Source organism: Drosophila miranda, chromosome 3, assembly GCF_003369915.1.
Source record: "Drosophila miranda strain MSH22 chromosome 3, D.miranda_PacBio2.1, whole genome shotgun sequence".
Taxonomy (NCBI): domain Eukaryota; kingdom Metazoa; phylum Arthropoda; class Insecta; order Diptera; family Drosophilidae; genus Drosophila; species Drosophila miranda.
In genome coordinates this window covers 21,598,634-21,620,604 of record NC_046676.1, presented here as the reverse complement: position 1 = coordinate 21,620,604, position 21,971 = coordinate 21,598,634, and the positions used below count along the sequence as shown (strand labels likewise).

The 21,971-nt window shown below is 46.8% G+C and overlaps 6 protein-coding genes and 1 pseudogene across 13 annotated transcripts; 2 read left to right on the top strand and 5 right to left on the bottom strand.

Moving 5' to 3' along the window:
* Positions 1–43: 43 nt before the first annotated feature.
* On the bottom strand, positions 44–7,388 carry LOC117185779 (annotated as a pseudogene).
* A 701-nt stretch (positions 7,389–8,089) lies between these two features.
* LOC108159156 (histone-lysine N-methyltransferase eggless) lies at positions 8,090–12,556 on the bottom strand. Its single transcript, XM_017292154.2, has 8 exons — positions 11,392–12,556; positions 11,213–11,330; positions 10,862–11,157; positions 10,539–10,800; positions 9,970–10,472; positions 9,189–9,911; positions 8,412–9,125; positions 8,090–8,344 (listed from the first exon to the last, which is right to left on the bottom strand). Exons 1-8 carry the CDS (start codon positions 12,460–12,462, stop codon positions 8,138–8,140), a joined length of 3,894 nt encoding a protein of 1,297 aa, XP_017147643.1. The 5' UTR covers positions 12,463–12,556; the 3' UTR covers positions 8,090–8,137.
* Positions 12,557–12,628: 72 nt separating this feature from the next.
* Positions 12,629–13,109, bottom strand: LOC108159161 (larval cuticle protein 9). The gene is made up of 2 exons (XM_017292167.2): positions 12,999–13,109; positions 12,629–12,943 (listed from the first exon to the last, which is right to left on the bottom strand). Exons 1-2 carry the CDS (start codon positions 13,008–13,010, stop codon positions 12,677–12,679), a joined length of 279 nt encoding a protein of 92 aa, XP_017147656.1. The 5' UTR covers positions 13,011–13,109; the 3' UTR covers positions 12,629–12,676.
* A 604-nt stretch (positions 13,110–13,713) lies between these two features.
* On the top strand, positions 13,714–14,555 carry LOC108159160 (uncharacterized RNA-binding protein C365.04c). The gene has a single exon (XM_017292166.2). The coding sequence runs from the start codon at positions 13,727–13,729 to the stop codon at positions 14,483–14,485; it is 759 nt and encodes a 252-aa protein (XP_017147655.1). The 5' UTR covers positions 13,714–13,726; the 3' UTR covers positions 14,486–14,555.
* Positions 13,718–16,337, bottom strand: LOC117187960 (tyrosine--tRNA ligase, mitochondrial). Its single transcript, XM_033390972.1, has 5 exons — positions 16,101–16,337; positions 15,697–16,029; positions 15,067–15,641; positions 14,802–14,990; positions 13,718–14,736 (listed from the first exon to the last, which is right to left on the bottom strand). The coding sequence occupies exons 1-5, from the start codon at positions 16,235–16,237 to the stop codon at positions 14,576–14,578; spliced, it is 1,395 nt and encodes a 464-aa protein (XP_033246863.1). The 5' UTR covers positions 16,238–16,337; the 3' UTR covers positions 13,718–14,575.
* Positions 16,338–16,396: 59 nt separating this feature from the next.
* Positions 16,397–18,534, top strand: LOC108159157 (serine protease MT3772). Of its 3 annotated transcripts, none has more exons than XM_017292156.2 (6): positions 16,397–16,542; positions 16,608–17,225; positions 17,424–17,550; positions 17,615–17,724; positions 17,777–18,236; positions 18,298–18,534. In XM_017292156.2, the coding sequence occupies exons 2-6, from the start codon at positions 16,611–16,613 to the stop codon at positions 18,384–18,386; spliced, it is 1,401 nt and encodes a 466-aa protein (XP_017147645.1). In that variant the 5' UTR covers positions 16,397–16,542; positions 16,608–16,610; the 3' UTR covers positions 18,387–18,534. The 3 variants fall into 3 exon arrangements, with proteins under 3 accessions (XP_017147645.1, XP_017147644.1, XP_017147646.1); XM_017292155.2 differs by having other exon boundaries at positions 16,608–17,320; positions 17,387–17,550; XM_017292157.2 differs by lacking the exon at positions 16,608–17,225.
* LOC108159159 (NF-kappa-B essential modulator) lies at positions 18,404–20,782 on the bottom strand. Of its 6 annotated transcripts, none has more exons than XM_017292161.2 (7): positions 20,590–20,782; positions 20,071–20,454; positions 19,904–20,006; positions 19,534–19,841; positions 19,145–19,306; positions 18,706–19,071; positions 18,404–18,644 (listed from the first exon to the last, which is right to left on the bottom strand). In XM_017292161.2, exons 2-7 carry the CDS (start codon positions 20,350–20,352, stop codon positions 18,516–18,518), a joined length of 1,350 nt encoding a protein of 449 aa, XP_017147650.1. In that variant the 5' UTR covers positions 20,353–20,454; positions 20,590–20,782; the 3' UTR covers positions 18,404–18,515. The 6 variants fall into 6 exon arrangements, with proteins under 6 accessions (XP_017147650.1, XP_017147649.1, XP_017147654.1 ...); XM_017292160.2 differs by having other exon boundaries at positions 20,071–20,389; XM_017292165.2 differs by having other exon boundaries at positions 18,712–19,071; positions 20,071–20,389.
* Between the last annotated feature and the right edge of the window lie 1,189 nt (positions 20,783–21,971).

Here is a 21,971-nt window from a genome sequence, read left to right as displayed (position 1 = left end):
GCAGCACCAAAACTGCGGCTGCAGATGATGATGATGATGATGATGTCGTTTCATTCGTTTATTATTCATAGACTTTTGGTACAGGTTAAATCATAATGTTTTTAGGGTCTACGAGTATATGATTACTGGTAATTTTATAAATTTATATAGACGAATATGTGAACGTACTTAAAGAGCTTATAGATATGCAGTAATACCAACGTTTCTCATCCTACACGGCAGACGTGCGATTCAAAATTAAAATCAAGCAAATCCTTGAGCCCAGAAGAGGTACAGAAAAAGTGCTCGAAGCTCGAAGCCTAAATCAAACGATCATAAATAATAGTAATTAAATGGTGTCGTATAGAACATTATATGCACTTAATTGGAGATTTCAAATTGTTCGATCACACACGTCTGTTTCGTTTCGCGCTCGCCTTGTCAGTTGTTAATTGTCCAGCATACTGCGCTTGAGCGCCTCTTCCAGGTCAGCGTCAAAGCTCTCCGGCTTTGAGTAGTCGGCCGCGTACCTATCCTTAGTTTGTTCCTTCTTGGCCCCGCCATTCTGCTTGCCCTCCGGGAAGCACTTGCCAAAGTCACTCGAGAAGTTATGGACATCGAAGGCCTCGAATTTGGCAAAATTGTTGTCCAGTTGGGTGGAATTGGTCGGCTTGCTTCCACCAAAGCTGTCCTCGAAGTTGTCATTGAAGGCGTCGCTACTAACGGCAAAGGCATCGAATGACGTCCTGCTCGTACTGATTTGTTCGCTGGCCAAAGCTTTTGTTACCGATGTCGGCATTGTTCCTGTGGCTGTGGTTGTGTTGTCGTTAAGCTTAAAGTTGTCATTAAATGCATCGAAGAAGGAATCGTTGAGTTTCTTAGTGGTTGTCGTCGTTGTTGTTGTTGTTGTGGCTGCAGTTCCAGCTGTGTCCGATCCAAAGTCATCAAAGTCCGCAAACGCATCCAGCGCCGTCTGGGACTTTTTGTGGTTCTGTGAGGCATTCGAATGGTGCGAGGATGGGGCCGGACTCGCGTTCAGATTGAATGCATCGAACTGCTGCATGATATCGTTGTTCAAGGGTGTTACGGCTCTCGGTTTCGTGTTGTTATTGATGTTTATGCTTTTCATGTTGTTGAGGGTCTTGACGGCGCTGGTTCCCATCTCATCTAAAATATGAAAATTCTATCATGATGAGATTATCCTGAGCAGAAAAAACCAATATGCGTACGCACCCTCTGAGCTAAAGTCCTCCGCAAAGTTCTTTTTATGGGCCTCGGCCTTGGTACCAACATCCTCCTCCTGATCATCGTCGGCAAAGGGATCCTTGATGCTGAACGGATCTTCATAGCGGTAGTCCTTGAACGGATCATCCTTAAAGTCAGTGGGCCCCGTGATGAGGCCTGGCGTTGGTGTTTTCGCATTGACGTTTCCTTTGCCGCCGCCAAAGGCATCAAAAAGACTCGCTTCCAGGCCCAGGCTTCCTGTCGTTGCTAATGCTCCGATTCCCAATCCCGTTGTGACTTGCGTCTGCAGCGGTGTGTTGGAACGCGACAAGTGTTGGTTATTTGAGGTGGTGGACATGGTGCTGGTGACGGTGGGAATTGTGGACGCTGTCGACGTGGATGAGGATGCCGCTAGCAAGGGGTGCAGAGGTGTGCTGCCAGCCTTGGAGCCTGAGGCTGCATCATCGAACAGGGAGAAGCTGTCCAGCAGCAAGGCATTGATCGTTGGAATAGGGGTGGCCGTGGCCATGGGCGTGGGCGTGGGCGTGTTTGCTGGCGTGCTGGGAATGTTCTGGAGCTGTACGTATGTTTGCGGGGATGTGGTATGAGTGTGTGAGGGGTAAAAATCAAATAAATTAAAAGTAAATCAAATTAAAATCAATTCGAATTGAGTCTAACTTATAAGCAAAGAGATTATACAGTAAAAAAAAGGGGGAAACCATAAGCACAAAAGTCAAACGAAAGCATTGAAGCACACATCGCAAAGGTGGAGGAGGACCACGACCATTAGCATTACCATTATCAGAAACCGGGGAGCCGGTCTTGTCCTTCCCAATAGAACTCTCTCTCTGACGTACGTGGAATGATGTCGAACATAGATATTTCTCTTTATTAATAATGCAAAACGTTTTGTCTGTTACATTGCGTGTATTTTGGGTTAGGTTTGCCGCTCCTCTTTATAAGTACGCATGTGTATATGGATATATGTATGTATATTCTATGTACGGAGCCATGTGATGCACAGAAAAATCAATGCACGGGAAGCTTGTGGGAAGTGTGTGTGGGGGCTTTATTATAATCAAAATCTGACAAATATATAGTTGAATATTTGGAGGCTAAGCTATACCGCATTGATTTCTATGTATAGCATGTATGTTTAAATTTTCATCTGATGCAGTATCAGTAAATAGTAGTGGGGCGGGGCAGGCAGGCAACTTCGGAGTCTGATGGCCCCTCCCCCATAAAATTTAAACTATCATATTCTGCGGCAGTTACATCCATAATCCATAATACTTATATATTGTATTTTATATGAGTTTACGATGTAAAATGTTGTCAATATATGCTATATGTGGTATGGCTATAAACGTTAGTATTCTCATATGCAGAAACAACAAACAACTTGCATTTAAATTCTCTTTAGAGAGATCCTTCTCTTGACTAGCAAAAAAAAAAACAAACCATCCAAGAAAATATGATTAGATGTTCTCCAGTTAAGATTCGGCATTTAAAAAATTCGAGGGAAATCTCCATAACATAATCGTAATATTAAGTTAAATACAATATATTGCACAACGTTTCTGAATCGAACTCTGAATAGAGCTACGTTTATCCATTTCATTTCTTTTCTTTTTTTTCTTTTTTTTTTTTTTTCTTGTGACTACATTTATAACACGACGAGACGTAACGCTTGGAATTTGCTTGAGTTTTTGAATTGATTTAGTACATTTAGCTAATTATAGGCATGATTGATAAGTTTGTACTCGCGTACTGATGCAGGAGTACGAGTATGTTTAAGTTAGGTGTAAATATTATATGTATGTGGTTCGCCGTTAGCTTTTGTACGCTTCAAATCGATTTGCAATGCTGCTAGAGGAGGAGGCCCTCCCATTAACTGTGTATGTGTGTGTGTGTGTGTGTGTGTTAGTACTGGTATATATGTATATCAGATATATGCATTATAGAAATGTGATTATTTTTAAGATGTTCACTGAAAGTAAAGAATTGCAAGAGATGAGAGAGAGAGAGAGACCAGACGGTTAGTTTTATACGAGCAGCACTTGGGAACGGAACCAAACCAAAGGCAAGCCAAAGCCATCGACTACTGGGGGTGGTGGGTTCACGGGGTGTACGATGTGGAAGGGCTGACAATTACCGTTAAGCAACAAATCAAGTGTACAATAAACAAAGTAAAACCAATACAAATAATCAAAGTTCTACTTTTTGTGAGTGCGTGCTTCGAAACAAAAATTTATTTTTAAACTACACAAAAAAACATAAGAAATGTTAGTAAATAATCGTAATTGGAAACCAAATCGGATTAGCCATACTATAAATACAGGTGGTAGTGAACGGTGTGCATGCATTACCACCGATCCCAGCGAACACTGAATTGGGTACCAACCTTATTGTCAAAGTCTTCAAAGTCAGCGAAGCCTCCTCCCCCGCCGCCGCCGCCTCCGCCAAAACCACTCGTTGGCTGTGGGGAAAACAGGAACAGGAAATTCCTTCAATTAGTAATCCTCTTAGACACTCATGTCTTGTGCCTTACCTGGGATGCTCGTGGCGGGGCTGGTCTGGGTGGCGGCATCTTGGATTTCTTTGGCGGCAATGCTGGACTAGGCGACTCCGGTCGTGGTGGTGGGCCTGACCTCTGTGCGTTCGGGCTGAGCACCTGACCCTGGCCAGTGGGCGCATGCAGAGAGGCAAACGGATCGCTTCCAAAGTCGTCCTTCCCAGGCTGTAATGCATGATCGGGGGGTGAGTCGTCGGGCTTCCCTCTAAACCCATTGCCCGGCCTTACCTCCGGTGTTATGGCGCTGCTTTTGCTGCCCCGAAAGCGTCGGCACCGAAGGGATCGCGTTGCGTTTGGCCAAAACCAGTTGCTGATCCTTTTACGCTCTGGCCAAAGCCCATAGAAGAGCCTGTTCCGCTCTGTCCAAACGCATCGAAGCCACTGTCAAAGCCGGAGCTCATCGTGAAGCTGTCATCGAAGCCGGCATTGATGGCTGGCTTGCTGACCTGGCCGCTAAAGGGATCGTTGCCGAAGCCGTTGGTCGACTGCTTGGCTTGATTGGCCGCTCCGCTGTTGTTCTCGTCGAAGGGATCGTCCTTGGGCATCTCGATCTCCTTGTGGAGTGTCTTGCGAGCGTCATCAAAGTCCGGCTCGATCTTAAGCTGGTACTCGGAGACTAGCTCCGCGTTCTGGGTCTCCATGGCGGCGCGACAGATGAGCAGCGCATCGGTCATCTGGCGCTGGGTCTCCATCAATTGAGTGACCATCGAACGCACCTTTTGATGAGGAAAGCGTAAGCCCAAGGCAACCCCAAGGAATGTACCCCACTTACCGAGCTAATTTGGAGCTGCGTATTCTGCAGATGCTTGGTCAGCTTGGAGAGCTCGCGATTATTGTCGTCGTACTCCTTCTGCAAAGACGTTTCCTCATCCTTGAGCTTCTGCAGCTCGGAGCGCTTGGCATTGAGCTCGCCCTCCTGTTCGTTGATGGTCTCCTCCTGCTTCTGGCACTGATCCCGTATCTTGTTCACCTACAAAAAGACATTTGGAAATGCGACTTCGATGAGCGACGGATGCTTGCGGATTTAGCCAAAATTGTGCACAACATTCAGGCCAACAAATATGCAGATACATATGTATAATAAACATGAACACCATAAAAAACAGAACATAAAAAAGTGGAGAAACTGAAACAAACCTGGCTGTTGGTGGTGGATATATCAAGACTTACGTTGGCCAACACGGCCGTAATTTGGTTAACCTTATGAAATCGAATCGAATAAGTTTTGTGGATAAGTTTTAAAGTGCATTCACCGATTTAGTAGGGGTTTCGTTATGCGTTTAGCCAATTTGTTAACAGGGTGTGGAGTGTAGAGTTTGGAGTTCGTAGGAACCATGACGACAAAGAAAGGGAAATCAGAGTTAAAATTAAAAATTAAAAGGTTAACCCAAAAGAGCGAGCAAAGTAAAGCAGCGCCCTTAAGGCAGAGATGCATGCAAAATAACTACTTGAGCCTGCAGATCGTCCAGACGCTTCTGGGCCTCTCCCCGCTGATTCTCCAGCTGCTTAAGTGTGGCCGTCAAGGTGTCCAGTTCGCTCTGCAAATGCAAATGCAGTTGAGTTTATTCTCATTTTGATTGTGGAATCGAATCTGCAGAATTCACTTACCTGCAGGCTGCGCACTTCCCCGTTCTTGATGCGCACGTCAGCTTCCTTTTGGGCGATCTCCGTCTCGAGCACACGTCTTTCGCGAGCCAGCTCCTCGATCTCCTTGGAAATCATCTCCAGCTCGGGATTGGAGTATGTGGGCTTCGTCTCCTGCAGCTGCATGTCCACGCCCGATACAGTCGAGCGCATTGATGGCGGCACCATGTTGGCGGTTAGAACATGCGGCGGATCCACGCCGCGCTGCTTCCGCTCGACGAACCACATGGCCAGGGCGAACTGCTCCACAGTCAACTTACCCGACTGATTGGTGTCGCACAGCGCCCTGAAAGCGAACCGAAATGAAAGGAAACGGTTAAGTTTGGCTTCCATCGGAAACGGTTAACAGCTGCAATCCAATTCTCACCAGATGTCTGCCAGACTGCGTTGTGGTATACCCGACTTTATGAAAATGTCCTTCACCTCGAGGCCAGAGACCAGGCCGTCCTTGTCCAGGTCCGACTGTCGGAATATCTCCTCGAATCGGTTCAGCTCGGAGGCAGTCACCACCCAGTCTGCATTGGCCGTCACCGGGGCGCCGATTGGTATGAGCGGATCGGTCTGGATCAGAGGCTGGGAACTCACCGCGCCCACGGGGGGAATGCGAGTCATGGGCGGCACGGCTATGGGCATAGGAATAGCCGCCGGCGGGGCAATGTCCTTGGGGAAGTTGGCGACGAAGCCACTATCGCCGAACCCCTCACCGCTGGGGGCACGCGGCATGGGAGCGCCAGCTGGTGGTGGAGGCATGGCAGGTTTGGGTGGCGGACCAGTGCCACCGGGCTTCCGTAGCTCGGGTGGTAGGACACTGGGCACGGTGCGCTTCTGGAGCGTCTGATAGACGAGATGCATGGCCACGATAAACTCGTGCTTGTCCAAATTGCCGTCCTTGTCCTGATCAGCCAGGTCCCAGATGGTGCCGAGGATGTTCATCGGTAGCTTGGACTCCATGAGCACGCCTTTCACCTTGTCGCCGGGCAGCATGCCGTCGTGGGGACGGAGCGACTGGAAAAGCTGCTCGTACTTAAGCCGATCGATGACACTGATTGTCCAGTCGCCGGTGGCCGCGCCTCCGCTCGCGACGGGACCTGTTTGAATGCGAGCGGGCACCGTTTTTGGTAATTCACCCTGAGAATAAGGTCATATTGTATGACACACATAAGGTCGTGGCTATTGTGTAACTGGTGCAAGGTTTATGCCGATTCACTCACCACTTTCGGAGGGTTGACAGTGTCCACATAGATGTTGTTCATGTTGGCCACCTGTCCCGCCTGGGAGAGCGAGACTAGCTTCAGGGCCACAAAGAAACCGGGCTTGTCAAGGAAGCCCTTCCCATTTGGATCGGACAGATCCCAGATCCGACTGAGCACCACATCGCTGAGGCCGGACCTCTTGAGAAACTTGGCCGCCGTCATGGCCTCGATGGCTCCAGTGCCTTTCGGGTCAATCTGCAAAAATCAATAGGGGGTTGCAAAAAAAAAAAACGACCCAAGCCACATTCTCGCTCTGCTTCACCACGCCTGGGCGTCCTTACCTGTTTGTAGTAAGCCTCGTAGATGCCGATGTGCTTACTGCACACCTTGGCAAAATCCAAATTCATTTTGACCAAATTTTCTTACTGTTATTCAAGAGTTAAGCTGCAGAACGAGAGCAGGGCACGAGAACGCGTAAGCGTAAAGTCTGTTATCACAAAATCGATTTTTCTCCTATTGACGAGGGCGGAACGGAAACGAACTCTCGAAGAGCGAGTGTTCAAACGCTTGTATTTTGTCAACCACGGGTTGCATGCGCGTGGGCAGTTGCTCTAGCCACCTACAGTATTTCTTCGCGCATTTCAGGCCTACATTTAACATTTAATTTCAATTGAAAACGAATACACTTCTTAAATTTATTTTTTTTTTTTGTCTTTTACAAGCGCAGCAACACCCCGCACCCTTTTGGTGGCAGTGTGACCGTTTACTTATCTATAAGATATACGGTCTGACCCTCAGAAATATACCGAAAATACGTCACAGTTCAACAATATACCGTAAATATACTGACTAATTATTTGTGTTAATATTCCATCATATTCCTCGACTTTGATATTCGGTTGAAAATAACTAGTTAGCTAGGTCCATCAGCCTTGAAGACATAATTTTATCCGGTTGATGAATCAGTTTCCTAAGAGACTGACTATTAAATATTAAATATTAAATAAGGTTTAAGCAAAAATGGTCACCCAAAATTTCACCAAAATTAATTTGTTGTACATGGTTACTACACGCTAACTACACGCCTGCTACTATATTTGTATGTAAATAAAGCGACACCTGAAGGGCAAATGTGTACGTTTTAAACATTTATTGTAAAATAAAAAAGGCGCGAAAGACGAAAAGCTAAATTCTGTTTTTCAAGCTTCTTCGAAATTTGATTGGTAAATGATTTTTTCTCGTATTGACATGTTTTTTACCTATTGATGCGGTTGATGCATACTTATACTTGGTCTTTCTTAAAACAGCATTCATTGGAGCCTGAGACGACAACAATTTCTCCAATTCTATAATATTCATTTCGCTAGACCTGCGCCAAAGTGAAATTTGAATTCGATACAGAGGAAAAAATTTAGGAAAGTGTTGGTGTGATGCAGTGAAGCGGTATTTAAGAGAGAGAATAATACAAAAAAAAAATCTTTTAAATTGTTTATTTTGTATTATGTTGGAGCTTGAAACTAAATTAGAGCAGACGCACTCGACAGTTCGGGGCACCGCACTGGCAATAGAGAACCTTGTTGGGGACCACGCCTACCTCGTAGTTGTAGTTCCAGGTCAGCTCTGTGCCAGAGCGAATGTGCGAGGACGCGAAGAAGCCGACCCAGGGGAAACGCAGATCGTGGGTATCCACAAAGACATTCTGAACAAACAGATTGGGGCTGCACGAATGCTGCACGAGCAGGGAAACAAGCATTAATTGAAGATAATTACATGTAACTCGGCTCAACAAAACTCACATTGAAGTAGCGTCCCAAATTGCCAGTTGTCTTCGCGTCCATGATGAAGGGGGTCTGGTCTTTGCCAAAGAAGCGGCGCACAGAGTTTTCACGCACTGTTTCATCCAGATCAGTGTTTGGATTGAAGCTAATTACTGTCCGCTCTTGCGAGTCCAATTCGGTGTTCTGCGTGCTGCTGCTGTTGCTGCGTGAGGGGCGCAGCTTTTCCTTCTTTTTCTGATAATAGTTGTTGGGTCGAAAGTCATCGTCGTCCTCTGCATCGGGGCCGTAGTTGTCATCTTCGTGGTCCAGATCCGAGCGCTCCACGTCCGACTCATAGCCCTCCTTCAGCTGCTCGGCCACCTCAATGTAGTCGAGATCGGCAAAGTATTCGTCCCCCGCATCCTGACCGCCCTCATTGGCCTTCGCCTCCGTCAGCAAGTGACCGGCATAGATGCACACGAAGGCGCCTTTGGGAATGTCGTTGACACAGCGTAGTCCCCAGCCACGGTTGGAGGTTTTGAATACCTGCAGCTTCATCTCCAGCGAATGCTGGACCACGCGGTTCAAGCAATTCTTCTTACATTTACAGCGTGAGTTGCACTCGTAGATGCCCGTCAGCACGCCCTCGTGCAGACGCTTGTACTGGTAACCGATCTCCTCAATGGGCTTCTTGGGATTGCAGTACCTGACGCCGGTCACGGTCAGCTGCCAGCAGGCGCACGACTCTTTGTCCTGCAAAGTAAACATCTCAATTATGATTGCCTCTCACTCAAACTGAATTTGATTTGAACTTACCGAACAATCATCCTCACAATCGCAGCACACAAGGAACTCCTCGTCGAGATTCAGGTTCACGCCCTCGGTTGGAATGCGTTGTTTGGCATATTCGCAGGGCGGCGGCAGAGTGTTGTCGTAGTAGTTGACTAGAGGAATCGCCATCTTCTCCTGCCCCTTGGAGATGTCCGCTTCCTTGACGATTGTCGATTCGATGTAGTATTCGGCCAGGCAGCGCAGATCGGGAGTGAAATCAAAGTTGTCTACATTCAGGACATTTTTGGTGAGCCGTAGATAGGTGTGCACTTCGGCCATGTTGCGCAGATTCCGGCCACACGGACCGCGATAGACGACAGTCCGCTTGGTCTTCTGCCTCATAACCATGCGCTCCCATCCTGACAGTAGTGGCTTGGACAGCGGACTGTAGCTGTCCAAACGGTGCATGATCGTGAAGAGACAGTCCGGTTTGCATTTGTGGCTCTTGAATTTCCTCGGCGGCACATTACGCTTGGCCGTGAAGTGCACCACCTGACCCTTGGGACGGATGTCATCGTCCACGTAAATGGTGGAGTTGTTCAGGTGACGGACAGCGGAGGATGAGCATGATCCAGTTGAAGGTGCTGCAGTTGATGCAGGCGAACCTGAGTTCGAAATTCTTTTGCGGGCTATGGCACGTATCTGTTGATCCACCTGCATGTTGCTGGACTCCATCTCCTTGGTGTAACGTATGAACGGTTCCGTGCGCTGGAATTTCCCGAATTTTGTGAGATACACACCAATTACTAATAAAAGTCAAACTCACCCTTGGGACCCTCATCTGGTGGGCATAGTCGGCATTCAGAGAATTCTGGGTCTCCTTGAAGACGGGAGCCAGGCGCAGCGAGCCGCGATATATCCATTCCGTGTGGTTCTTGTCAGCCTCGAATTGCATCAGCACCAGGCTGCAGTCGACTTCAATGACTCGGGCGTACAGCCAGGTGCCGTTCGACTCGGTGTTCATGCTTTGTCCTTTGGTGCATTGCACCATGGGCCTATCCACCGCATATCTCTCCACGTACTTCTGGATAAAATCGCGCGAGGCGGGATGTACATCCTCCCACACCTTTTCGGATACCTGGCACACCAGACGTACATCGCTGTGATGCACATACTGTGTGTAGCCGTCGTCGTAAAATATCAGGTAGCGAAAGCGATTGTTTTGCTTCAGGGGCTCGGCAATGATGCCCGGATAGAAAGCACTCTGCACCACGCCCTTCTCTTTGCCACTTACCAATGTGCCATCAAAGAATGCGATCACGCGTGTACCTGGCCGAAAGAGTAGACAGTTAATTTATCTGCTAGAACTGAGGATTATCAGCTGCATCCACTTACCGATGGGCAGACGCACTGTCGGCGGCTCAAAATAGGCCAAGTGCTTGGCCGTCACCGTCTTCATCATCGGATATGGCATGTGCTGATACTTGATCTTATAGGCCTTCACGGTGACACCTCCGCCGGTGGTGGTGTCGCAGATCTCCATCACATTTACAGACACCCAGCTAGCAATGGCCTTGTTCTTGACGGCGTAGTAGGTCTCCCCAATTTTGATCGGGGGCCGTTCGATATCACCAGCAGCTGGCAGCTGCTGCAGGCGCTAAAATATCAAATAAAAAAGTCCAATCTATGAAAATCTTCTTATTCCGGAATCAACTTACTTTATAATCACTAGGGCAGATATTTTGATGGAGATCCAGAGGTGGCAATTGTTTGTGAACCACCTGGCATGAGTTGTACACGGAGCAGTGCATTTTGTCTGCCAAGCCTTGGAGCTGGGCCAGCTCTAAATCCACCTCCTCGAACTCCTTCCCCAATCGCTTAATTTTGGCTTGAAGGATGGTTTTGGACCAGTTGAGTTGATTTGAAAAGTCCACCTTATTCAGCGTCTTCTTAATGGCATCTTCCAGTTCGTTCTCGATCAGATCCAAAACATTTTTGGAAAACTCGGGTTTTTCTGCAATAAATTAATATTAAAATCTGGGCTTCTGGAAGTCGTTGGATGGCTTCACCTGGTGTCTTTTCGTCCTCCTCCTCGTCGCTGCTGTCCAGGGTCACAAAATCAGCCTGCTCCTGCTTAAATTCCCTCAGCAGCAGCGGTTGCTTCGCCAACAGCAGTCCAGCATATTCCTAAAAAAATAAATATTCTATAAAAACTATGATCCACCAGCAGAACTAGCAGCTGCCTCACCTCGTACATTTCCACGGCCGTGTCGCAGCAGTCCAGGCAAACGTACTGCGACCTTTTCAACTTCCTCGGAACCTTGTAGAAGTTCAGAACAGCCACGCACGCCAGCACATACTGCTTCTGTAGCCGCTTGCAGTTACAGTTGATGCAATCTTTGTTGTAGGAGATCCTCCCATCCCAGGCAATGTCGCTTTTAGACTTTTCCTCGGCTTCACTGTGCGATTCATCGATTTTCATTGATTCTACATTATTATTTTGTTTATCTTTTGGCTCATCCTTTATTGTATCCTTGATGGAATCGACAAGCGGCTCCAGCTTAGTTGTAGTTTTGTAAGTTTTTTGGGTTTCCTTGGATTCTTGTATTGCTTTCGATTTTGGCACTGGTACATCTTCTTCCATAGCTATATCATCCTGCAGTTTGAGACTGTCGTCAGCTTTCCGTGGAATCTCTTGCAGCACCTGAGCTTCAGCTTGCTGTCCGTGTTCCTCCTTTGCCTCCACCTCCTTCTCCTTTGCAAACGAATCATCCGAAGTGGGACTGCTTATTAGTTCAATGCTGCTGTCAGCCAACGCTTCACTTTTGCTGCTCTCCTTGCTGTCGGGTTCACTTTCTTTTGGCTCCAACTCCTTTGCGGGGCCTGGTATTTCCTTCTCTTCAAGTGGAAACAACTCTTCATCGTTAACATCGTTTGAGGAAGGCGATTTGAGGGGGCTTTCGAGGAGCTCCACGCTGTTGTCCGATTCGGTTTTTGACGACATTGAACCTACATCCGTAGCCTCTGCGGGAGTAGGGCTACACAGCAACTCAATGCTACTGTCAGCTTCGGGATCCTTGGCGTCCTCAAGTGCCTCTAGATCCTTTTCTTGAGACTTTTTCGAATTGGCAATGTCAATAGTCAAGTCCTTCATTTCAGCATCAATTTCCATTTTTGCTTTTTTCTTCGGCGTTGCAGACAAACCCTCGTCGGTTGCCGGCTGCACCTTTTTTTCCTTCTTCACCAAAGCGGTCGGAGCCACATTCAAAGATGCTTCTGCGCTGTCCAAAATGTCCATGGCAGCGGACTCGGAAGCCATGACTTAATTTTTTCAAACTGTTTGGAATAGTTTTAGCACAAAAACGCGAAAACGCATTTGATTTCTGTTCCAGAGAGAATTTGCAAGAAATTTGGTAACACTGAAAACTGAAGAAGAAGATTGCCATTCGCATTGAACATTTCAAAAGGGAATTGCAACGAACTACTTTCTGCTATACGTTTGACTTTATTTTAGGAATGAATTGTTTAGGAGCTTAGGCCTCGACGACCTTTGGGTGATAGCCGGTTTCATCAGCAGTGTAGACAACCTTGACCAGCTGGCCATTGGGAGCCACATATTCGTATTCGCCAGAGACAACCCAGTTGTCATGTTCCTCGAGCACACCTGACTGGATAGCCTTAATATGGTTGGAGAGTTCATACGAATACTTGAAGTCCTCAACGTTTACTTCGGAATCGCTCTTCAGGACATCAGCCTCTTCGTTGGCATATGCGAGGGCCAGAAGGCAGGCGAGAACAATCTGGAAAAGAACACTGTAATAAAGGATATTCAAATCTTTCGAGATCCTCACTTACCACGAACTTCATGTTGGATAAGGATATGTATGCTGACAGAGTGCGAAACAAATCTAACTAATGCCATCCAAAATAGTCGTTTATATACTGATTTCTTGACATTTCGCGACTGACCTGACGACTGCGGCGGCGCAGCAGCCGGCAGGGCAGCCTAACGAAGCGTATAAATTTCCTCATAACTGGATTTAAATAGACTTTTGTCTTAATTTAACAAAACATTGATGCAGTCATTTTGCACAAGGCGTGTGACAGGCATTAATTATTGTTCAAGTCCCAGGAACTAATCTATGGTAATCTGCGGAATATTCTCGTTTTACCTGGATGCTCATCATACGCTAGATTGATTTGGGTACACGAGAAACTTGAAAAACTTTGATAAGTGCAAACCGGTACGGTACACAGCATAACGTTAATAAATTGCTATTTTTTGTTATCAAAAATATATTTGCATAATTAGTAGATAACTCCGCTATCTGTCCGTTTTGGCTCCCGCAAAATTGAACCGGTTCTTTTTATACAAAACTTAGCTTTGCCGCTGCAGCCAGTTGACCTCCAAAATATAAGATTAGATCAAACAGTTGAATTGTATTGAATTGTGCCGCCAATAAGTCCAGTGCTGCAAAATCCATATTTTTATATTAAGAGAAAATTTCAAGCACTTGACCATTAATTGCCATTCACATTGAAACCACACGTGTTGGTATAAATAATTTTAAACATTTGGAACGATGGCCAGCGATTCTGGCAGTGATTATGAGGTGGAGGCGTTTATAAAGCCTAAACGTGTGCGTCGGGCGGTCAACGATGACAGTGCCGATCTTCTGGGAAACTTTGACGACGAGAAACGAAAGGAAATACTCGATGGAACGTACGTGCACAAGGAGGATGGCAGAAATCCAAGTGATCCCGAGGACAGTGAGGCTGATGAGCAAGAAGAGCTCTCCGATGTCGAGGGCGCAGCACCCTCTGGCAGTGCGGCCTCCGAGTCCGAGTCGGAACCAGAAACTCCCTCGGATGGTCGGCTAACCAAGGATCAGTTGGAGTCTTTGCTCAGGGGAGCATCGAAAACAAACAGACATGTTTTGTACGTCACAAATCTCAACTTTGAGACGACAAAAGACGATTTAGAGAGACACTTTGAAGCAATTGGTTTGGTGAAGTCCATTAGAATCCCGAAGAAACGTCGCGGTGGCTTTGCCTTTGTAGAGATGATGGACTTGGCCAGCTTCCAGCGCGGCTTTGAGCTGCACAATACAGAGCTCCAGGGTCGTCGCATTAAGGTCCAGATATCCGAGGCTGGCAAGAAGAAGTCGGCCAACAAGAAGAACATAATCAAACAGAAGAACCGCAAGCTGGCCGAGATGCGTAACGAGCAGAAGACGTTCACGAAGAGCGGCAAGTTCTACGACAAGGACCTGAAGAAGGAGAAGGCCAAGGAGTTTCTGGCGCGCAAGCGCTGGCGCAAGCCCGCTCCCAGACCCACCTAACTAATGTACACCCTCTCCTTGTATAAGACTACGTAAATATAGATAAACCCTATGATTATTTAACACAAAACAGCGGACAAATCGAATGAACTATTGCCAGCGCACTATGTAGAAGTTCCGCTTTCCAACCCGCAGCAGGGAAACGCCATTTCGGAGTATGTGTATCCCCGCAGTTATGACTTCGGCAATGTTCTGTACTCGCTTCTGGTTGACATAGAAGCCTCCAGCGTTTATAATACGAACTGCATCGGCTATGAAATGGGGTTCACTTAATAAGCAGTCTGTCTTTTTCTTCTGTTTGTTGGCGAATACTCACTCTCTGTAGGGAAACACTTGGCCTTCATGGCCAGCTGCAGTATGGACATTCCCGGCTCTGTCAGTAGATCCACTACAGCGGCTCCCTGGAACGTCTGCTTTATCTCGGCATAATTCAGTTCGGCCAAGCCATCCACCTTCCCTTTGTACAGTGCATTGGTAACGCGCTCAGCCTGCTTTAGTCCATTTTCTGAAAAATTAAAACAAATCAGTCATAAAAAATCAATTGGAAGAATCGAAATTCCAATCGTCTACGGGGAACGAACCGCCATGCACAAGCAATGTCACATCCTCCGCCAGCAGCGTCTGGGCCTTTCTCTTCTCCGGCTCCTTTTCGTGCTCCTGCATCAGCTGCTCTATTTCGGGCAGGGGAATGAAGGTGAACAGTTTCAGCAGCTTCTCTGCTTCGGAGTCTGGCATTCGCAGAAAGAACTGATAAAGGGCAAAGGGCGATGTCTTGTTCTCGTCCAGCCACACAGCATTGCCCGCCGACTTTCCAAATTTGTCCCCCTCCTCGTTGGTCACTATGGGCAGTGTCATCCCAAACACCTCTCGTTTGCGCTCCACACGGCTGATCAGCTCGTGGCCGGTCATCAGATTGCCCGTCTGGTCAGAGCCGCCCATTTGGAAACAACAGTTGTGCTTGCGCAGCAAATGGAGCCAGTCGTAGGCCTGGAATATCTGGTAGGTGAACTCCGTGAAGCTCATGCCATCCTCCGACTCTAGGCGCGATTGGACCGACGACCGAGACAGCATTGAACCCATGCGAAAGTGTCGGCCCATGTTGGCAATGAAGTCTATCAGGTGGAGATTGGCGTACCATTCGGCATTGTTGACGATCCTGTTGGGAATAAAAAGGCCGTTATGACCGCTTTGACTTTTGTCTCTTCTCTTACTTTAATGGCTGCAGAGGAGTGCTGTTTTTACGGTTGTCCCAGAGGCACTTTTCATGGTTCTCAAACACTCTCGTCAGCTGCTGCTCGATGGCTTTCAGGTTGCTCTCGATTATAGACTCTCCCAATTGATTGCGTTCCGTTTTGCGACCACTTGGATCACCGATTAGCCCAGTGGCTCCACCCACTAGAGCAATGGGCCTGTGGCCGGCTCGTTGGCAGTGGAGCAGGCCCATGATAACCAAGAGATTTCCCACGTGTAGGCTATCCGCAGTAGGATCGAAACCGGCATATATGCTCTGCTGGCCGCTGGTGAATAGCTGCTTCATCTTGGGCCTGACGGAAAACAATTTTTATACATTCAAAGGCGATTTATAAGCGCGACTCCAAGGGCTGATACAACTTACGCAGCCGTATCGGGGAAAAGGCCTTGAAAGAACCCTCGATCCGTCAGCTCCAGGAGGTTCTTGTGCGCGAAGTACCGCCGAGGGTTGCGGCAGCCGCCTTGGAGTGGCCTTAGCAAGCTCCATCTTAATTGCAACATTATGCAAAAGTGCACAAAATTCAAATTTTTGCTCGCAATAAAAGTTGATTGAGGTTAGATTGAGCTGTTTGGCAGCGAACAGCTGTCGGCAAGCATCTGTTGCAACGTGTGGCTGTGAATGGCAAGTCTCAACTGCAAAACAAAGCGTCTTTGTTTTGGTTGATTTCATTGGGTTCTGTTTTCGATTGAACATGTCGAGTGACATGATTCTCTGCATGCAAAAGTTCCTCCTCGCTTATATCGGTAACGAAGGCTAATAGCAATTTGTGAAACATGTTGCTTCAGTAAATTACTGAAAGGAACTGGTAAGAATTCTACCTCTTGTAAAACTATATTACGGGGATCGGCTAAAGAGCCTCTAAACCGCCAGATAATGTTGCTGAAAATACGCCACGCCCTGCTCGAGATAACTAATCCACCAGCCACAAAGCAGTCTGCCATCATAATCAACAATGAGATTATTATCAGCTCGGCGAGTGTTCTACAGCCCCACTGCCGTGTGGGGACCGATGGAGACAAAGACCAGGCGTACAATGGAATCATCAATGGTCTCCAGCAGTGCCAGCTTATCAATGCCCAGGATGAAGAGAGCCGGGCAGGAAAATTTATACGTTCGCTCAATTTCCTGGTGACCTTTGACCGCCAAAGTCAACGGCCACAGCGAAATGTTGCCGCCAGCTCGAGGCGCCACATCCTCACTCGCTACACGCTACATCCTCTGTATGTCTTCTGCGCCTCAGAAGTGTCTCGAAATCTACATAAGATCCTTCTATCTGCGGATTCGGGGGATCATAACTGGGTGCTCCGTTCAAGCTTCGTGGTCCTGAGCATGCGGCCGTCGTCGGAAAGAGAATATTTTGAGCGCTTCCTTGTGCTCATTGGCAACTATTTGCGCCATTTGCAGCCCATTCACACTCTGGACGATGTTCTGGTCATGTGCTCGCCCTTTGGCCTTGAGAACTTCTACAAGACCATCAGCATTGGCAAGGTATCGAACGTGATGGGGCGCAGCGGTTGCTTGTTTGCCATCTCGAATGCCCTGCCGCTGGGCTGCGAGGGATCGGCCGTGTTTAACAACAAGTTGTATGATATGATTGAGTCGGTGCAGAATATTTTGGAAATATTTTACAGATTTTCCATTCATTCTAGGCGTCTGATTGGCATTGTGATATGTACTTCTTTCCAGCGGCAGCAGGAAAACGTCAACCTAACTCTGGCCGCCAATTTTGGGTACCTCTTGAGGAATTTTATGGAGCAACTGGGCATTCCCACGACAACATTCAACTTGGCACGGGAGCCCTCGAGTTTTGCCTGTAAGAAATGCATTTAGCTGGCGTTTAGCTTCGGATGTGATAATTGCATATATTTACATTGAAGGGGAGCGCACTATTGTAGTAATTGATTCGTCGGGTCAACAAGGTACAGGCACCTTTATTAAGGTCCACAACAAGCACTTCATCTTGACCTGTGCGCACGTTGTGGGACAGGTAAGCTCTTGGTTAATAGTCCGCTTATAGATCTAAAATGCATCTCACTTAGCCCAATGCCAAGGTCCACTGTCGCGCAGCCGATCGCGAGTTCCAGTCGGATGTGATCTGGTGCAATCCGGACTCTACTCGTCCCTACGACCTGGCCCTGCTGACGGCGCCTGACGATGTGCCCGAACGCCATTGCGTGCGCCTGGCGAAGACTCCGGCCACACTCGGCCAGACCGTTTACAACGCGGGTTTTCCCTACTATGTGAACTTTAACTTCAAGTACGACTTCAATCCCTCGATATTCCAAGGTCGGATCATCAATTGTGACAAGGGAGCAATCATGTCCGATGGTAGCGTGCAGGCCGGCCAAAGCGGTGGTCCAATGTTCGACCACAACGGCTACATTCTGGGTGTTTGCGTCTCGAACATAAAGATGGACGATGTCATCTATCCGAACATCAATACAGCCATTCCCATTTGTGATATACGCAACACCCTGCAGCAATTCGCCCGCACCAACGGTGAGCGCAATGACGAAATAATTAATCAATGAATAATATAATGTATGTATGCCTTTTGCAGATGTGAAGGTCCTCAACAATTTGGTTGCCAGCCAGGAAGTGCATCGGGTGTGGTCTTTGGAAATGCCGCCCATACAAAGCAAACTCTGAAGGAAGTTCTATTGCAATTATAGATTTCTACTGACACTGTAATTGATCAAATAATGTGCTTTTTTATAAAGTGTGCCGTTTGAAGCGTAAGAATAAGTGATACCATAAATAAACGATTAGTTAAAGGGCTTAGTTCTTGTCCAAACAATCATTGACATGACTCTGCAATACGCTCAAGGAATTGAAGGGCTTGGAGCAGATGGGGCAGCGCAGGGCACTGTCCGAAGGCCTAGCGGCGGCGCCTGTTGGATCTAGGACCTAATAGAAGAAATAATCATATGAGTATAAAGGTTTTAATGGCAGGACTGTAGCTGCATACTCTTACTGGTCTCTGGTCCTCGCGTAAACTACTTATGCCCGAGCTCGATGGGGAGGGGGAGCCGGATTTGGGGGACTTGTGGGACTCGGCAAAAGCCTCAATCAACTCCTGGTTCCGCCTCTGTAACGCCCGCAGATCCAAAAGATACTGATCCTTTTCGCCAGCATTCTTCTCGCGATCCGCTCGCTCCATTTCAAAGTCTCTCCGGTAGATTTCGTTTTGTGTCTGCAGATGCTCAATCTGTTCCTGTTTTTGGATATCCCTGTCCATTTGCTGATTGATATCGCGCTGCATTTTGTCCATAAGTTCTTGGGCGCTTGTCAGGTTCACTTTTAAGCAATCGATTTCCTGAATGTATACTTTTTTCTAAAAATATAAGTCGCATTAAGTATGTACAAAAAAGTTCTCATCATGAGATCATGCATTTGGGAATACAAACCATATCGTTCACTTCCAGATTCTCGGCCAATATTTTGGACAGCTCTCGCTTCAGTTCCCGGATCTGACGATCATGTTCTTCTCGCTGCACATAGTTCAGCGGATTGCTCACTTCCATCTCCGCCACCTTTTCGCAATCTTTCAGTACAAACTCGAAGGAATTCTGCAATTTACAAGAGCAGGGTGAAACCCCAAAGATAAATGAATTTCATTATGGGCGAATTCTTACTACGCAGCGCACAGTTTAATTTGCGGAATACAGATAGTTTCGCAAGTACTCATATGATGACATATGTATGTACATATATACATACATATATGTGCATATATACGCTGATATCTGGAGCTGTGGACTCTGCACAAAGTCCAATACTGCTTGGGACAACATACCAGCTTGATCTGCTGAAGCTTGTCAATTTCCACACGCATATTGTTGATCAGTGACGTCTTCTCTGAAACACTTTGTCTGAGCTCATCCTGCTGCTTCTGCCGTATATCCTGCACTAACTCGATCTGCTCCAGCTTCGTCTCCAGTTCGGCCTTGAGCTTTTGATTTTCTGCACGTAGTTTTTCCACCTGCTCCTGGCACTCCTTTAGCTGCTGTTTATATTGCTGCTCTCGGTCGGCTGCCTCCTGGCGCCATTGCTGGGTCAGCTTGTGGTAGCCCAGCATTGTGCGATTGACCATATCCAGAGTTTCTATTGAAGTGGTTTGGAAATTATTAAATTTGAGCTCTTTAAAATAGCCTTGCTTTACATACTCTTCAACGAAACGTACTCCTCCATCATGTTTTGCAGCTTGACCACATCCTCGGCAGACGCCTGTAGCGAACAGAGGCTGGGAAACTGGGAATATACGCTGTTCTGTAATTAAAAGACAAGAGTTAGGTGTCCGTGATCTTCCAGAAGGGACTACAGAGATTCTTACCTTGAGAACATCCGATTTCACTTCACCCATGATGAAACTTGCGGCCAGAGACTTGTGCCTGTCACTATCAACAGATGTGGACAGAGGCCCCAAGCTCGATACAGCAGCAGGTTCGTCAGATACATCGATCTTCTGTGACACTGTCACTCGTCCATCTCCAGGATTCATTGCATCAGCAATAAGAACAGAGCCGTCGGTGCAGAGCGATGGGTAGGGAGAGCTCCCGAGAATTACAAATGACTCTTCTTCGGACATTGCGCCTACGTCACTGGCACTAGTCATATGTATACAAGCAGTGTGAGCAGCCGTCCGAGATTACCTGGGAATCCCCGAAATCAATTTATTTGATCATACGACTCGGCCAGATGTTAGCAGTATGTATACCTGGCGCAAGGGCGTTCATAAATATTATTTTGGAATATACATACATATGTATATATAAATGTATGATTAATTGTTTTCTGTTCTACGTCGTTAGGCGAAATAGCTTAAATTCAGCGAATCAGTGGAAGTACCAACCTTACCTCGCTCCGGTATCTATTAATTCAGGGAAACTTTTTTTTTTTTTTTAGGATTTAAGTTACCAAGCTACCCGTGAGTAGCGTGGGATTATTTGGCCGCCCGCCTTTTGAAGGTGGAAATTGCCAAGTCAAAGAATAGAAGATGTTGGAGTACTGTTTATAGCTTTACATCAATTTCGTCGATGAAGTCAATTAGTGTTTGGTACGCGCTGATGTTTTCTTTTTCAAAGAATTTGTAAATATCATTATATTTTCTTAGAGATGGGAAGTTTTGCCTTGTTGTGTTGTACTTTGTACAATTGAAAATTAAATGCGAGGCGTTATCGATACTATCGCATGTTTCACATATGGCGAGAGTGTGCCTATCGAATGCGTTACCACTAAGCAGTCTGTTGATTCTTTTAGCGTCAATGGCTTTAAGCTTAGTTTTATTTAGGAACGACGGTTTGGATGATGTTGAGGGGAAAAGCGAGCAGTAACCTCGGTGCTTGATACTAGCAAACTCGGCGTGTTCTCTCTCCCATTCTGCTTTTAAGATTCTGTGTATTTCGCACATAGCGTCTTTAAGGTTCCATTTAACCACTGTGTATTTTCCTCGTCTGTGGGCTTCTTTGGCTGCTGCGTCAACTGAAGTGTTCTGAGGGATGTTAGCGTGTCCGGGAATGTAGTGAACCTCTATAGTTCTTAGATGTGGATTTTGTTGGATCTTTTCTCTGATTTTGTAGGCGATAGAGTTATCCTGAATGTTCTTCGCCAGAATGAGGGCCCCGTTTCTGCTGTCTGTCAGGAGCGCGACACGAGGAAAATTGTACAAAATAGCATGGTCTAATGCCTTCTCGATAGCAAGGAGCTCGGCGGAAAACGAGGAAAGGGTTTTGTGCGTGTAATAGCTATCTAAAAAACCTGTCCTATCGTGCAGGAAAGCGGCGCTGGAATGCCCATCTGCGACTGACCCAACCGTGTAATAGATTTCAAAACCACCCTTTGTCAGCTGATCCTTCTTTTCCCCGTGGAGCAGCATGATACCTGCCTGGTCTATAGCGTGCTTGTTGGGTGCAGAACCCTTGAAAAATTCTAAGTCGGAGCTAATTTTAGTGCAAAATGAAGCTGTGTTCTCGAAAACCTCAACTCTATTATGCTGCCAAACTCCCGATATGCCTTAGCGTAGCCCGTGTTTAAATCCCTATTTGCTGACACTTTTAATTAACCCTTAATTATTATTGGATTTATCGACAAAATATACGGTCTGACCCTCAGAAATATACCAAAATATACCGTCTCATTTTAAAAATATCTCGTAAATATACTGACGAATTCAAGTTATACTATTATATGTTACATATTCCTCGTTTTTGATATTTCGTCGAATATTACTAACCG

Coding starts and splice junctions, on each gene's coding strand:
- LOC108159156 (XM_017292154.2), bottom strand. CDS start 12,462: ATGGCTTCCGAGTCCGCTGCCATGGACATTTTGGACAGCGCAGAAGCA. Junction 11,331..11,391: donor CGGCCGTGGAAATGTACGAG/GTGAGGCAGCTG, acceptor TTATTTTTTTAG/GAATATGCTGGACTGCTGTT. Junction 11,158..11,212: donor GGAGGACGAAAAGACACCAG/GTGAAGCCATCC, acceptor AATTTATTGCAG/AAAAACCCGAGTTTTCCAAA.
- LOC108159160 (XM_017292166.2), top strand. CDS start 13,727: ATGGCCAGCGATTCTGGCAGTGATTATGAGGTGGAGGCGTTTATAAAG.
- LOC117187960 (XM_033390972.1), bottom strand. CDS start 16,237: ATGTTGCAATTAAGATGGAGCTTGCTAAGGCCACTCCAAGGCGGCTGC. Junction 14,991..15,066: donor GACATTGCTTGTGCATGGCG/GTTCGTTCCCCG, acceptor TTAATTTTTCAG/AAAATGGACTAAAGCAGGCT. Junction 14,737..14,801: donor CAAGTGTTTCCCTACAGAGA/GTGAGTATTCGC, acceptor CCCATTTCATAG/CCGATGCAGTTCGTATTATA.
- LOC108159157 (XM_017292155.2), top strand. CDS start 16,611: ATGTTGCTGAAAATACGCCACGCCCTGCTCGAGATAACTAATCCACCA. Junction 17,321..17,386: donor GCCGTGTTTAACAACAAGTT/GTATGATATGAT, acceptor CATTCATTCTAG/GCGTCTGATTGGCATTGTGA. Junction 17,551..17,614: donor GGAGCCCTCGAGTTTTGCCT/GTAAGAAATGCA, acceptor TTTACATTGAAG/GGGAGCGCACTATTGTAGTA.
- LOC108159159 (XM_017292161.2), bottom strand. CDS start 20,352: ATGACTAGTGCCAGTGACGTAGGCGCAATGTCCGAAGAAGAGTCATTT. Junction 20,007..20,070: donor TGAAATCGGATGTTCTCAAG/GTAAGAATCTCT, acceptor TTTTAATTACAG/AACAGCGTATATTCCCAGTT. Junction 18,645..18,705: donor AGGACCAGAGACCAGTAAGA/GTATGCAGCTAC, acceptor TTCTTCTATTAG/GTCCTAGATCCAACAGGCGC.